Here is a 15,112-nt window from a genome sequence, read left to right as displayed (position 1 = left end):
TAAAATCAAGACTCCTAATTATATGATTACACCAGAGCTAGTCCACATGAACTCCCAGTAACCACAATATGATTCAAACAAGTAATATAAGCAGCTGAAGAAATGATTTATTTGTTCATGCGGCTAAACCAAAAAAGAGTTGTGGTATATAATTTAAGTTTATTATTGAACAAGGTTTGACGTGAAGAGTTGAAACGAGCCTAAAAACTTGAATTCTTTACAAATTTAGATGATGATAAGAATCTATCTCTTTCCTTATGACCTGAGGCTGAGGTTGGTTGATTTGCAGGTCCACTAAACTTGGAACATAAGAAGAAGAAGAGCACACAACTGGGCTACAATATCTGCGAGGAATATCTCCAAATCTGTTACGTTCTCCGAGATTTGGAGCCTTTCCGATATTCACAGATTTGAAGTATCCATCTTGTCCAATTATGTCGGCTGTTTGGTTGCAACGGGTCTTGGTCAGTTGAAATTCGTTGTCTAGATCATCGAAAAACACAGCAACTTTCTTCTCCTCGTCAATGAAGAAACTCCCACCTAGATTACTAACGGCGCCACAACTACTAGAGTCTAGAGGTCGGACTCAAAAACATGCTCCACGACACTGAACCGAGACTAATTTGATTCGTAACCCAAATCTCCACTATGGGACGACGAAACTTCCACAAGCTTTGATGCGATACCGCAAGCTGCTCGTCTCTGACACAAGATATAGATTTAAACCGCCCTGAAACAAAGGAGGGAAACGGCAGAGGCAGCGGTGGTCCAAATTTTTCCACTGTAAAATCAAAAGGGAGTAGAATCTGTATCTCTTCCATTCCTGCACCTCTTGTTTTATTTTCAGCCAAGAAATAAGTATTTCCTTTCAAAGACACGCCGTGTTTACCTAACTCTGTATCCCAGTCGGGAGTGTCATCATAAAAAACCTTCCATGAATTAGAGCTAAAATTGTAGATTTCATAACACAAAACTTGGCCTCAAGATTTTGTGGTTACGGTTCTTGTCATATCCGAGAGCATACCTGTCTGAGCTGTGGAAGTTAATTCTTGGTTGGATCCATCTAGTTTGCCCCAAGTAGGGATTCCATACCACAAGCCTTGAGTTGTTCTTAGTGACGCATAGGAGTAAGCCGTCACAATGAAAGACTTTAGTTATCTCGACTTGGTTAAGTATACCTCCTAGCTTTATAGATGGATCAACAAATTTTTGGAGATCGAATTTCAACGAGCAAACCCTATAATCCATCCTAATGAACCCTAAAAAGTACTGCTTCCTTGCTGCTGCTGCTGGTGCTTTTTTACCAAAGATCCGACTTTTCGATAAAGCGTTCCACTCTTTGCAAGTGGATCGTATTGCCGTCAGAGATGTCATCGGAACCCTAGAGAGTATCTCTTCTACCAAATCTCTGGGCTACCAAATTCCTTCGCTTCCACGTTGAGAGTCTCTGTGTAAGTCAGAGTCTTTGTTTTTTTTTTCTTTTTCTTTTTGCCTTTTAACACACTTCACTAGACCACGGAGGAGTAAATGTTTCGTGTGAATTTAATAACTTGATATGAATCTAACCAACATGAATTTAATAAGTAGCCAAACCAATCGATTGCTGGATTGGCTGGATTCATGTGATTCTTGGAAGTAATCATCACCAAACCAACATGAATCTAAGACTCGAGAAATTTTGGCTACTTAAAAGAAAAATAAAAATTTAAATCATATTTTGGTTGGAAAATAATAGCAGCCTTCAGACACAGCAAACAAATCAGTTTGACGCACATTTTGACAAAGATGAATTTATGCACACGAACAACATTGAAAAAAAGTCGAAACAGGAAGAAAGACTTCAATATTCTTGACATTAAGAAGAAAAAACTCTCGTCGAATGATCAGAGAAGAGGGAGTAAGATACAAGCACAAACTGACACTGACTCGGGTGATAGTACTACTAAATGGGTTCTTTCGTCGTGTTCATCTCATTACTTCAGTACACTGCACACATAGAACAAAGGTTTGTTTCGTTAAAAGAATGTTTCTATTCAAAGTGAATAACTATATTTGATGCGTTTGAGAGAAGCTTACTTGTATAAGTATGCAGCGATGCCCAGAACAATACACAACAAAACAATATCAATACAGAAGTTCCGGCTTGATCTCAGCTGCAACAAAAACGCCATGCTTTTTATGTTAGTAATCGAAAACAAACCGATGTAGCTGAGATAATTAGAAAAAGATTTCAAACTCAAATCACCTGGTTCACCGTATCTTTGAGTCTAACATTGGTGTTCTTAAGATCCGAGGTTGCTCTATCCACCTGTGAGCGAGTTCAGAAAGTTCAGATTACACTGACAAATTCAAAGACACGAAATGGAAATGGGCGGTGTCTTATACCTTTGTGTCGATTTCATCCATCAGAGGGACTTGCCTATCCAGCTCCTGCATTCATCAATGGTTGTGACATGGATCATCAGCTCAGGGAATAAGGGAAAGTGTGCTGCAGTTTAACAAACTAACCTCGTTCATATCGGACGCCATGTTCTTCAAAGCATCTAAACCTTCAGAGATCATGTCCAGACCTTGTTCCTGATTTACACTCACGTAGACAAGTCATATATAACCCCCAATGCTTAAGTGATTAAAAAAGTAGAATGCAACAAGATAGAATATCACTTGCCTGCTTAATCTTTCGCATCTCAAACTCCTGTCTGAATTGGCTGGATTCATGTGATTCTTGGAAGTAATCATCATCAAAACGTCCATCTAACATCCACAATTAGAGGTGAATTAGTGATCTTGAACTTCAGTTTGCTCATAAACAGGAAATAAGATTAACAGTTCACATGATTCTGAGATAAACAGAACTACTATACAAGAAAGAGATAAACAAAGCAACTTTGGTTGAATCACCTGAATCAAATTTGATATCAGGACGAGATGTTGTTGAAGGAGCCCAAGCACTAGTGTTTTTAGGGCCACCCGCAGTGCCATCAGGTATGGCTTCAATCCTTGCCGGAAGTGCAAGCACCAAATCATTCCTCGCAGCAAGCTCTTCGGTTGTAAGGCCCTTAACCTGAACAATATATATATTAAAACTCGAGTTTGAACAAGTTGATCTTTTAAACATGATATAGTCAAATCTCAGCCAATGATGAACTACCATCTGAATGATGTTACTACCACAAAACTAGATTGGAAAATTTAAAACCAACAGGAATGACTTAATATATTTTCTCATACTCAACAATATTTACAAGCTTCTTTTTACATCTTTGCACACTAACAATTTCATCATAAAAACAAGAATCATATAACCTCAACCAAGCTACTGATAAAACTAGAAGCAAGCAGTGTGTAGCTGAACCGTGAACCAAAGTGCTAAACATGTTAAAGAAAGCTAACCCTCTTGACAGCAAGTCTCTGCAACTTTACAACTTCCTCCGATAATCGACCCTTGGTCCGGCGTATCTCAGCGTTCATTGCAACAGCAGCAGCTCTATTTTTCTCCTTTGTAACAAGTTCAGCTTTCTGCAAATCAAAATTACATGTCACACATCTCACTTCGAAATTTCAAAGAAGAACCTCAAAGCTGCACAGATCATAAATTAGGGTAAGGCATTCAAAAAGTTTTCAATTCCCATCACGAAAACTCGATTACCGTATACAAAATCAGGACTACTCATATAAATTCCAGACCGGAAAATTTTCAAATTCTATGTCCAACATTGTGAAGCAAACTCCGTTAAATCCTTAGAGATTCATCGGAACCGAATCAAATCAAAGTTAAAAATCTCCAGGATGCAAACAGTTAAAAAGAGAAATAATCACCTCGAGAGCGGTCTCGATTTGAGTTTCGAAAGCTCCATAGAGACGAGCAAAAGCATCATCGCCGGAGATATTGGCCTCCCTTTGCTTGTCGACATCGTACTTGTCGTACTTCTTACAGATCGAGTCAACTCTAGTCAGAAGATCAATCACAGTCATCTTCTTCCAAATCTATAACCAGAAGCTCCCAGATCTGAGATAAGAAGAAGAAGAAGAAGAAGAAAAAACTCTGATTCGAAGAACAAGACTTTGATTATTTGTGAAATTCGAATCGCTCTTCTGGAAGTGGCTCGTTCGGGCGACGAAGGTAGGGGCCTGAAAGAAAAATTACAGCCTGGAGAAATAATTTCGTAACACCACCCCACTTTTTTTTTTAAACTTCAAAATTGACCTCAACATTTGTCCGAGTGCCAAAACACTCCTATTTCAGTATTTTCCAAAAGCAAGTAATTATTGTTAGATATAAACAAATTCTGAAAAGATTTTGTGTAAAATTATTATTAAAAAAAAAACAGTTATAGCTGGAAATAAAATACAGAACACAATTTTATTACTTTGCTATAATTTTTCAATTATTTTGTTATAATATAAAGAATTTTGTCACTCCTTTTTTCAACAGCAGCTTGAACAATATAATAATTATACTGAAATTTTTTTATAATTATATAAAGTTCATAATTTAATGGGAAAATAAATTTAAGAAAATTGGTTTTGTACTTTTGTTAGGTGGGGGGTCTTCTTATCTTTGGTACAACAAATAAAGAGCATGCCAAAATCGAAGATTGAAATTAACTTTGCGTCTATCTTATAATTTCCAAACTAACCCCATTGACTAACCTTGCTGTTATTTATGGCCGAGTCCTTTTGGCAAAACTAGTCTTCAAGCTGTCTTTATTTTTTCTCCGGCGAGTGGTGAGCTGATATCTCGTAGCTCCGAAGCGCCACCATGGCCGAAGACTTTTCTGTGAGTTCTCTAAATATCTCTTTGTCTATCTTTGTTTCATTTGTCCGGGATCAAATTTCTCGTTGCTCACGATGATTCGCTAGATCTGATTCTGTTTTCCTCTATATGTGAATGCTACTCTTTCACGCGCGGCTCGTAATTCTTTTGTGTTGCTTTGAGTCTGATCATTTGTTTTTGATGCATGTTGGTCTAGTTTAAGATTTAGATTGGCGAGCGTTTTTGTTGTGTTTGAGCATTTTGGTGATTACGTTTGATTGTTGTAACGCATCTTAACGATGATAAATTTCGATGAAATTTAGCATGAGGTTGTGATCTAGCAGAATCGGATCGGTAAAGTTTCTTCCTTTTTAGAGAATTCCATGCATTTTGAATACTGTTGAAGATTTTGGTTACTGACATGAACTTCATCACTTGTCATCTTGATCTTGCCATGGAATGTCTAAGTTTTTCCATTTTTGGCTGTCTCAGAATTTGAGGTTCGTGTTGAATATGGTACAATCAGTCTAGTATAATAACTCGCGGTATTGGTTTCATGATTTTTCGTGCTTGTAATCTCTTACTTTACCATACTCTTGCAGCAATTGGTCTTTGATAGTATAAGTATTACAAGTTATTTTTCGGCATTTCCCTTTTTTTATTGGTTACTTAGAGGTGAATTACCAATAAGATTGAGAAGCTAGTTACGACATCTTGTGTTCTGCTCTCTCAGTCTTCATATTTTAGTTCTCTCAATTTTCATTTTTCTTCTTACATTTAGATTTCATTCTAAGTTACTAAAAAGAAACAATGAACAGGGAAAAATCGAAAGCAAAGGGCTAAACCCGGGACTGATCGTCCTTCTTGTAATTGGAGGGTTGCTAGTGTCATTCCTTGTAGGAAACATCATCCTTTACACCTACGCACAGAAGAATTTGCCCCCGAAGAAGAAGAAGCCACTTTCTAAGAAGAAGATGAAGAAAGAGAAGATGAAGCAAGGCGTCCAAGTTCCTGGAGAGTAGCTTTTTCGTTGGGATGATCCTTTGATGATCACTCACTTTGCAGTACTAGAAAGTTACATATGACTCTGTGTACTCTCTTTTTTAGCTTTAAATGTTTTCCTTGTAGCATGATATTTTCTTGAGTTGAGACAATCTAAAAGCTTTGCTGTGATAATTTCGTGCCAAATTTGGAATAACTTTTTGATGTTTTTGTTTGTTGACCTAACGCATTTTGATCGCTCAAACTGTATATAGAAGAAATTGAGTTTTAACAAAAATAGTTTTTGCAATTAATCAGAAAGGTCGACAAAATAGTGGATCTGCAGTAAACATCAAGCTCACACACTAACAACAGCTTGAGAATTACAAACGAAATTTATATGTTACCAAGTCCATAATCATTAGCTCTTCTACTAAAGCTAGTAATCTAAATCTCTAAACAAGTCAGGACTACGAAGGTTTCTGATAGTCTTGGATTCTTCTGGTGAATATACAAGGATATATTATCTACTTGGTCCAGTCTAGATTTGTTTGCGTACACCACCACCACCTTGGCATGATTTGATGAAACGAACTTTCTGAGATTTGGATCAGTTTTGGTGCTATGGTGTCTATCAAAGAACTTACCATGCAGATTTCGTTACTACCACCTTTACTAAACATGCATAGACAACTCCATAGGTCTTTTCATCCCAATGATCTGCTTTCTTGCCTCTTTATCAGTTTGGTTCCATGAGACTGAGAGACTCTGGTGCTGGTCTTCTTCATGCTCATCATCTGAGGAAACACCAAGAAATGTTTTACGCTGTGAGAGACTGCTCGTCTTTGCGTAATGTAAGGTTTGACCACCAAGAAAAGGAATTTAAAGCAGGTGAATGATTTTGGGATGTTTGTGTAGATCAAGTTATGTTTCTTCAGTTCTTGACAATGAGGTTTAGCTGACGAAATTTACCTGAACGGTCCAACAGAGGAAACTCTGTAAGGCGTCTAACGCAGACCTTAAGCGCTTGGAGTTCAGCTTCCTTTTCTTGGAGTTTGGACTGAGTAGTTTGTAGTTCAGCTTCAAGCTCATTGATCTGAACTTCCTGTTGTTCGATGAGAAGGTGGCTTAGTTTCTTGTCCAGTTCTGATGACGATATTCCACCACATTGGTATGACTCAGATCTATTCATCAAATCTTTACATTCCTCCATAACCTCACTTGTCTAAGAGGAAAACAAAATAAAAGTTCATTATAAGCTTCAAAATGATAACAAGAAATAAGACTTTTGAGAGGAGACTCTAAGAATACATCTCAATGAAATTGGTAATTTGACGATAAAAGCATACTCACCTCAGCCAAATTCAGTTTCTGCAGCTCAGATTCAAGTTCCATCTCTAACTGTTCCATTTCTACCGTCTCTTGTTCTGGCTCCTCAGTTAGGACGCTGCTAGCATATTCTACATCGTTTCCCGACTTAATGTCGAGAGATTCTCTACTCACCATCTCTGATCTAGATTTCTCGCTAGATTTCTGAGAGCTCGCTGCACAACCACGGAATTTGAAATCCTGTGAAGATTTTATCCTAGAAAGTTCATCTTTCAGCTCCTGGATGGCTTTGGTAGTTTCTTCTGTTGCTGTATGCAGCTTACTGATTTCACTTTTCTCTGCTGACATCATATACATCATGCAGACACTAAGTGCCGAGCTGATAGAGGAATGATCTGAAACACAGAAGAATTAAGCGTCACTAATAATGCCAATAGGAATGTGATGAGTCATGGTTATATTGAAAACATTCCAACGAGATACAATCAAACCTCAATGCAGTTAAACAAACTGACATTGACCACATCTCAAGCACAAAGCCTCTTGCACTCCTAGAAAATCTAGAGGTCTGAAATATTAAATTATCAAAGAGTACTATTGTCACTCAAATCTCAAGAAGTCTAGGAAGCAAAACCTAACAGTACCCTGAAAGCTTTTCCCCAAGATTAACGCCACTAGCTAATCATTCTATACCACAACATCCAAAACCCAAAAGAAACTTTGCACACGGATCAATCACTCGAATAAGACAAGTTCAGAACACTCCAAAAAACTAACTAAGATTCAAAAATCCCATCATTCAAGTGATAATATCACACTACAGAGTAAAAGCAAAACCTTGATTACTATAACATGAAGACCCACGTTTTGAAGCTGACGCAGCACCCAAAGTTTTCGTCTTTTTCGAGCAAACGTCACTCTTCGACTCAAAAGCACCAACATTTGCAGATCGTTTCTCGATCTCGCCTCCCCCACCATTATCTTTCTTCTTCTTCCTCATCAATCCACGCACCCTCACTCTACATTTCACCCCTGAACTCTTCCTAAACCCAGGAGACGACCCGGATCCGAACCCTGAGTTAACGGTAGACCCGGTACTAGAAAACCGGAAAACTCCATCGGTTTTATCGAAAGAAGAATCGAGGAATCCAATACCTACCGGAGGTGGAGTGACGGGTTCCTGCTCTTCAGCGTAATCCTCAGGATGACGAGAATCTCGAGAGAAAGGGTTGAAGAAGCGTTTAGCTACAAAACTAGTGGATCCAGCAATGGCTGCTCCTAGAACAACTTGCCACATCTCTAATCAACAGTCAAATAGAGAATCAAAGAGCGAGAGAAAAGAATAAAAGCAGAGTGAACGAACAAGTCTGAAGTGTTTAAATCGACGGGAACAGAGTCGGAGAAAGTCCCGAGGTGTCGGAGAAGAAGAAAGTGAGATTTTTTTTTTTGTTTTACAGCGGCGGTGGGACACACACACCATCACATGACACATGATTCCCGCTTTTAATACTTTCCAAATTTTGTTTTTGTTCAAACTTTCCAAATTTATTATTTTCTTTTTTCTCACCAAACCTATCAGATCTACATTGGGCTTATTGTTTTATTTGGGCTTTTAGAGGCCCACTTTATAATAAATGTTCAGCGTCATTGCTTTTGTCGTTTTAGCGATTCGAATTTTTAAGACGCTAGATTAGCGTTTGATCCTCCCTCAGATTTATCATTTAGCGTTTAGAGTATGTAAATGACTTAACTACCCTTTTAATTATTTGAAATCAACCAAAAAACCAAACCCTAATTGTAAAACCCAAAATCTGCATAGAGTCTCTTCTCGGCAATCTATTCGCCGTCGTCTGTGTCATCGCCGGCGTTTTTGTTTTCCTCGTTTTCAGTGGTACTATCATTACCACCTTTGCCTCTTCTCCAGAAACGTTCTCTGTCTCTATCAAGGTAATATTTATCAGTAACATCTTCTCTACTGGGCTCTGTCTTTGGTTTTGTCTCACTTGTCTGCTCGAATCGAATGATCTTTATTTGAACTAGGCTTAAAAATTTCCCTCTTTGTTATTATAGCTTTGCCTTTGTATTGAGACGTTGTCTTGTGGATACTTTTCAGATGGAGAAAAGCTCATATTTTTTGTTTGGTGGAACAAACTTCAATAAGAAGAAGTTTGCTCCAGATTTTGCTAAGTTTAAGGTGAGTCTCTCTCTTCGTGTTCATTGTTGTTTAATTCAGCACTACTCTCATTCTCGCTCTTTGTTATTAATCAAAAATAATCCATATTGCTGTGTTAGAATTCTTCGAAGGATGATGATTCCGATAAGAAAGTGAGTCTCTTTGAGGAAGAAGAAGAAGACACTGAACAGCAGGAGGTGGAAGCTGTTGTGTCATCTAAGAAGAGGAAACGAAGATCTTCTAATTCTGGTAAGTCTGGAAAGTTAATTACTGTTTCACTCAGGTTTGTGTTCTCTTTGTTTTGATCTAATTTTTGTTATGTTGGAAACAGTGCCGGTTGAAGGATTTGATGTGTTTAAGAGCTCAAAGAAGGCACGTGCTGTAGGTAAACAAGAAGATGAAAAAACAAAGAATGAGATTTTGGAGAATCCCAAGAAGGAACTTAACCGGAGAATGGAGGTATTGTAGTTGTTTAAAAATCTTGTCTCTCTGATTAATCAAAGGCAAAGAGTGATAGATACATGACTTTGTCTGCTTCTTCATAATTGCAGCGAGATGCTCTGTCGAGGAAACAGTACAACATTCATGTTTCCGGTAACAATATTCCACCCCCGCTTAAAAGCTTCGCAGAGTTGTCATCAAGGTGCCTGGAACTGGACATTGAGTCCCTTGACATGCTTTGATTATGTCTTGAAATCTTCTTCTCCTCTGTGTTTTGATCTTAATGCTTAATCCATCTACAGGTATGGTTGTAAACGATTCATTTTACGCAATTTGGCTGAACTAGGATTTAAAGAGCCCACCCCAATCCAAAGACAGGCTATTCCAGTTCTCCTATCGGTATGGTCTTATTCACTCGTTTTCTATTCATTACAGACACTTTAGAGCAGAGCTAGAGCTTCTTTATCCAGATATTTTTCGTGAACTCCTTCATGAGGTTTCAGTGCTAATTTAGTTTTTTTTTTTAATATTGTTGCTTAATCCCAGGGTCGTGAATGCTTTGCCTGTGCTCCGACTGGGTCAGGAAAAACCTTTGCTTTTATTTGTCCCATGCTTATGAAACTCAAGGTAATAATTTGTGTTTACCCTTTAGACTCCCCTCCAAATTTCGCAGATCCTGATTCTTATCATGCTTATGTGTTTTTTTTCCCTGTATTAGCGTCCTTCAACAGATGGAATAAGAGCAGTTATCCTCTCTCCTGCTCGGGAACTGGCTGCCCAAACAGCTAGAGAAGGAAAGAAACTTATTAAAGGAAGCAAGTTCCACATTAGATTGTTAACAAAACCCCTTGTCAAAACAGCTGATTTCTCAAAGCTGTATTGTGATGTTCTCATATCAACGCCAATGAGGTTGAAAAGAGCAATCAAGGCTAAAAAGATTGACTTAAGCAAGTAAGTCAATAGCATATATTAGAATATAAACATGTATAATTCTATTTGTGTTGTGCCCATATTCATCTTAACTTCTGTTGAATTTGAATACAGGGTCGAGTACCTTGTCCTTGATGAATCTGATAAGCTGTTTGAGCAGAGCTTGTTAAAGCAGATAGATTGTGTGGTTAAGGCTTGTTCAAATCCTTCAATCATACGCTCGTTGTTCAGTGCTACTTTACCCGATTCTGTTGAGGAACTTGCACGTTCCATAATGCATGATGCTGTTCGTGTGATCATAGGCCGAAAGTGAGTATAGAAAGCATAATACTGAAGCTTATTAAAGATGCTTCACAACATTTCTTGCAGCATATGGATCTTACCTTTTATAATTTCATATAGGAACACAGCCTCTGAAACCGTCAAGCAAAAGCTGGTTTTTGCTGGAACTGAAGAAGGGAAACTTCTTGCTCTTCGTCAAAGCTTTGCAGAGGTAAGTTCACTTGTCTTTAACAGTATGACAAGTAAGACTAGTACCTTTTGTAATTCTCTTTCTACTTGGCAGTAGAGCCTGAATCCACCGGTACTGATCTTTGTACAAAGCAAAGAACGAGCAAAGGAACTCTACGATGAACTGAAATGTGAAAACGTCAGAGTCGGGGTCATCCATTCTGAGCTCCCTCCAGGAGAGGTAAAATCATATTTCCCGTAGTTATCAAATGTTTTCTCATCTATGGAAAGTATAGAGCTATATAAACTGATTAGGAACCATTTACCATTTGATTGCTGCAGCGGGAAAACGCGGTTGATCGTTTCAGAGCGGGGGAAACATGGGTTTTGATTGCCACTGATGTGATCGCTAGAGGTATGGATTTCAAAGGCATCAACTGCGTGATAAACTATGATTTCCCGGATTCAGCTTCTGCATACATCCACAGGATTGGTACGTATATTGTTCTAGCTGTTGTATCTTGATCTTATGTTTTGCTTTTCTATGCTGAGTCATTTGTGATGATGAGTTGATGCAATTTGGAAGTAACCGCCTCTTTTAAAACATTTCAGGTCGGTCTGGGAGAGCGGGTAGGAGCGGAGAAGCGATAACTTTCTACACGGAAGAAGATGTGCCTTTCCTAAGGAACATAGCCAACACAATGATATCATCGGGATGTGAGGTTCCGTCGTGGATCATGTCTTTGAAGAAGAAGAAGTGGAGGAAGCATAGGCCGAAACGTGATTCTATATCCACTCGACCAAAAGACGATAAAAATGAACAAGATGAGTAACTCCAAATTTTTTCTTTTCTTTCTCTCGTTGTTGTTACATTTATTGAATTAGTCTTGGTCTTTTTGGATCCAAACACTACACTATGTGGCTAGAATCGGGAATCTAGAATCGAACGTAGTTGTCAATTGGATCGTATTACAAAATACAAATGTACTAAAACAAATTCAAAACTAGTGTGAGAATTTTGGTTTTTCATTTAGTTGTATTGTCAAGATTCAATGATTTCTATAAGATACATTATAGATCTAGTCCTATTTTGGGTTGGGTTGAATCAGACCAGGTTTCTCTGAAATGGGTGCACTTCAACTTCCAAGTTTTGCTTGGCTGGAGCATCATCATATCAAATCATTATTGGGGGATTAAAGATCAGTGATCGTCTTTGTTAAAACAATCTAATCGAAATATAATTTGTTCACAAGAAACAAAATAAAAGAAGAAGAAAAAATTGGACCGACGGAGAGAGAGAACGATTGAACTCAAACTTTTCAAAAACAAGACGTGTGCAGTAGGTAAATGTCTTTTCTAAATAATAAATACCAATTTGGCGTTACTAACTAATACAAAAACAGTATGATTTACATAAAATTCTTATAAATAAACAAGCTTTATTATTCATAATATTCTTTACTGGACTTTAAAAGAAATTATATATTGAACCATACCACAACGACCACATGGAGTATAATGTAATAGAAAATGTATTTTTCACATTACATTTTAATTTGAAAAAACAATAATGGTGAATAAGATACACGCTTTTAATGATTAAACAACAATGAAAATTCTGAATCCATTATTGAGTGGATTGAAGACAACAATAAGATACAGGCTTTCTACACGGAAGAAGATGTGTCTTTCCTAAGGAACATAGCCAACACAATGATATCATCGGGATGTGAGATTCCCTAATGCCACTTTCCATATTATATACACTGTTCAATAAGTTGTCATGAAAAATCAAGATTGATGATCTAGTTGTCAAAATCTTAGGAACAGTTGAAGGATGTCTCTAAGCAAGGCAAACTTCTACTCCGTAGAGAGAGTAACAAGTAACACAACAATGAAACGAGTAATTAGCCTTAAAAAGGATATCTGAATCCATGTCTCATTTTGGTTCTGATTTAAGTATTTTTGGCTTAAAGACATACAGTCAAACTTCTATAAATTAATACTCGGTAAATTAATACTCTTTATAAATTAATAAATTTATCCGGTTTCAAGTTGGGACCATTGTAATTTTGAACATAATTTGATAATATAATAAAATAATAAATTTTTGAAAATCTTTTGTAAACATATGGTCCTAACAATAGTATAAATTAATAATTGTATAAAATTATCAAAACATATGTATATATATGAACATTAATTTTTGTTAGACCTCATTTCTAATATTTTATTATATAAAAAACTTTTAATTTTTTCTTCAAAACATAAGAATTGTTATTTTTCTTTTGATTGATTATATAAAAATGTTATCTATAACAATTAAATTTTAGTTTTAAATTTTTTTTTTTTAAATTACCAAATATAGACAATTTTCTATAAATTAATAATTATTAATTTATCGATAAAATAAAACTTCTATGAATTAATAAATTTTTGTAGTCCCAACATTATTAATTTATAGAGGTTTTACTGTACTTATTAAAAATTATGTATCATTAGCTGCGGAAGCAGTTAAATAAATTAAAAGTCGTTTAAAAAAAAAAGAAAAAAACAAAATTGTTATAATAAATTGTTTTCTGTTGAACCCCGCGGGACTAGTGGGGGTTTGGTTTTATTTTATAAGGATGAAATAAATCTTTCTGTTCTATTTCATAATGATCGTATTATTGATACAAAAGCTGTTTTTTCTCATCAATCGGTATATTTATCTTTTGTTTATGGTGATCCGGTTCCCCAACACCGCGGAAAAGTGTGGGACAAATTAACGGATATTGGTTCTTTTCGTATTGATCCTTGGTTTATTATTGGAGATTTTAATGAACTAGTTGGTAACCATGAGAAGCAGGGTGGTGCCCTGCGATCAGTTTCTTCCTTCAAGCCTTTTATTTCAATGATTAAGGATTGCGGGATGCTAGAATTTCCTTGTTATGGGGATCAACTATCCTGGCGTGGGAATCGGTGTAACAACCAAGTGATTCGTTGTCGACTTGACCGGGCTTTGGGTAATGAGGACTGGCACGCCCTCTACCCCAATTCGAAAGTAGAGTATCTGGAGATGATTGGTTTTGATCATAGTCCAATTTTAGCAACTTGCTTGACGGCAACCCGGAGACGTCAGAGACAATTTCGGTTTGATAAGCGGTGGTTGGGTAAGGAGGGCTTGGCTGGAGCGGTTGAGTCTGGATGGAATCGGACCCGGAATTTTAGGATCCCGGGTTTTGTTGATAAATTAAGGAACTGTAGGAATTCGATTTCCTGGTGGAGGAAAAATAATGTCAGTACTGGTCCATCACTCATCTCTTCTTTGAAGACTGCTCTGCATGATGCGAAGATGGACGACTCGGTTTCGCTGGAAGATATTCGGGGAATTGAGAGGAAATTGAAAGAGGCATACCGGGATGAGGAGATTTATTGGCAACAGAAGAGTAGGAAATTTTGGCTCAGGGTTGGGGACAAAAACACTTCATATTTTCATGCATCTACTAAACAAAGACGGGTTCGGAATAGGATAATTGGTTTATTTGGTGCAAATAACGTTTGGGATGAGTCAGCGTTGGGTATGGAACATATAGCTACATCATATTTTGAGGAGCTGTTTAAGAAATCCGATGGTGGAGGTATTGCAGAAATGCTACAGGCAATAGATCCAATTGTTACGGCAGGAATGAACAGAGATCTCATTAGAGATATCTCGGAAAAGGAAGTTAGACAAGCTCTATTTGCTATGCATCCGGAGAAATGTCCAGGTCCTGACGGAATGACGGCTTTGTTCTTCCAAAGATTCGGGTCTTCTCTCAAAGGGGACTTAGTGGCTTTAATTAAAGATTTTTTTTGCACAGGCAGGTTTGATCCGCTTTTAAATGAGACCAATATTTGCCTCATTCCTAAAGGGGATCGGCCACAGCGGATGGCGGAGTTTAGACCTATAAGTCTATGTAATGTGAGCTATAAGATTATTTCTAAAGTGTTGTGCTTCCGTCTAAAACGTCTTTTGCCCCGTTTGGTCTCTGAAACTCAATCAGCATTTGTATCTGGACGATTAATTACTG

The 15,112-nt window shown here is 37.3% G+C and overlaps 4 protein-coding genes and 1 pseudogene across 7 annotated transcripts; 2 read left to right on the top strand and 3 right to left on the bottom strand.

The window, feature by feature from the left end:
• Positions 1-142: 142 nt before the first annotated feature.
• Positions 143-1,572, bottom strand: LOC109129058 (putative F-box protein At3g13624 pseudogene; annotated as a pseudogene).
• Positions 1,573-1,696: 124 nt separating this feature from the next.
• On the bottom strand, positions 1,697-4,375 carry LOC104745149 (syntaxin-71). 2 transcript variants are annotated; one of them, XM_010466329.3, is made up of 9 exons: positions 3,820-4,375; positions 3,394-3,519; positions 2,902-3,064; positions 2,669-2,754; positions 2,509-2,577; positions 2,386-2,430; positions 2,246-2,308; positions 2,077-2,153; positions 1,697-1,986 (listed from the first exon to the last, which is right to left on the bottom strand). In XM_010466329.3, exons 1-9 carry the CDS (start codon positions 3,973-3,975, stop codon positions 1,974-1,976), a joined length of 798 nt encoding a protein of 265 aa, XP_010464631.2. In that variant the 5' UTR covers positions 3,976-4,375; the 3' UTR covers positions 1,697-1,973. The 2 variants fall into 2 exon arrangements, with proteins under 2 accessions (XP_010464631.2, XP_087344187.1); XM_087488061.1 differs by lacking the exon at positions 1,697-1,986 and having other exon boundaries at positions 2,073-2,153.
• A 246-nt stretch (positions 4,376-4,621) lies between these two features.
• Positions 4,622-5,932, top strand: LOC104745148 (DNA-binding protein S1FA3-like). The gene is made up of 2 exons (XM_087488062.1): positions 4,622-4,780; positions 5,575-5,932. Exons 1-2 carry the CDS (start codon positions 4,763-4,765, stop codon positions 5,776-5,778), a joined length of 222 nt encoding a protein of 73 aa, XP_087344188.1. The 5' UTR covers positions 4,622-4,762; the 3' UTR covers positions 5,779-5,932.
• A 91-nt stretch (positions 5,933-6,023) lies between these two features.
• LOC104745147 (uncharacterized) lies at positions 6,024-8,545 on the bottom strand. 2 transcript variants are annotated; one of them, XM_010466327.3, is made up of 4 exons: positions 7,904-8,545; positions 7,091-7,461; positions 6,710-6,962; positions 6,024-6,534 (listed from the first exon to the last, which is right to left on the bottom strand). In XM_010466327.3, exons 1-4 carry the CDS (start codon positions 8,361-8,363, stop codon positions 6,413-6,415), a joined length of 1,206 nt encoding a protein of 401 aa, XP_010464629.1. In that variant the 5' UTR covers positions 8,364-8,545; the 3' UTR covers positions 6,024-6,412. The 2 variants fall into 2 exon arrangements, with proteins under 2 accessions (XP_010464629.1, XP_010464630.1); XM_010466328.3 differs by having other exon boundaries at positions 7,931-8,545.
• LOC109124669 (DEAD-box ATP-dependent RNA helicase 57) lies at positions 8,542-12,089 on the top strand. Of its 2 annotated transcripts, none has more exons than XR_015582083.1 (13): positions 8,542-9,013; positions 9,180-9,260; positions 9,359-9,488; positions 9,571-9,698; positions 9,791-9,882; positions 9,983-10,079; positions 10,227-10,307; positions 10,399-10,631; positions 10,725-10,919; positions 11,013-11,103; positions 11,176-11,301; positions 11,403-11,553; positions 11,673-12,089. XR_015582083.1 is itself a non-coding variant. In XM_010466326.3 (13 exons), exons 2-13 carry the CDS (start codon positions 9,180-9,182, stop codon positions 11,891-11,893), a joined length of 1,623 nt encoding a protein of 540 aa, XP_010464628.1. In that variant the 5' UTR covers positions 8,542-9,013; the 3' UTR covers positions 11,894-12,089. The 2 variants fall into 2 exon arrangements, 1 of the variants encoding a protein (XP_010464628.1); XM_010466326.3 differs by having other exon boundaries at positions 11,179-11,301.
• Positions 12,090-15,112: the final 3,023 nt, after the last annotated feature.

The sequence above is a fragment of the Camelina sativa genome, chromosome 15 (assembly GCF_030686135.1).
Source record: "Camelina sativa cultivar CO46 ecotype springtype chromosome 15, ASM3068613v1".
Classification (NCBI taxonomy): Eukaryota; Viridiplantae; Streptophyta; class Magnoliopsida; order Brassicales; family Brassicaceae; genus Camelina; species Camelina sativa.
The sequence above is the reverse complement of the archived record's forward strand: the minus strand, read 5'-3'. Positions and strand labels throughout refer to the sequence as shown.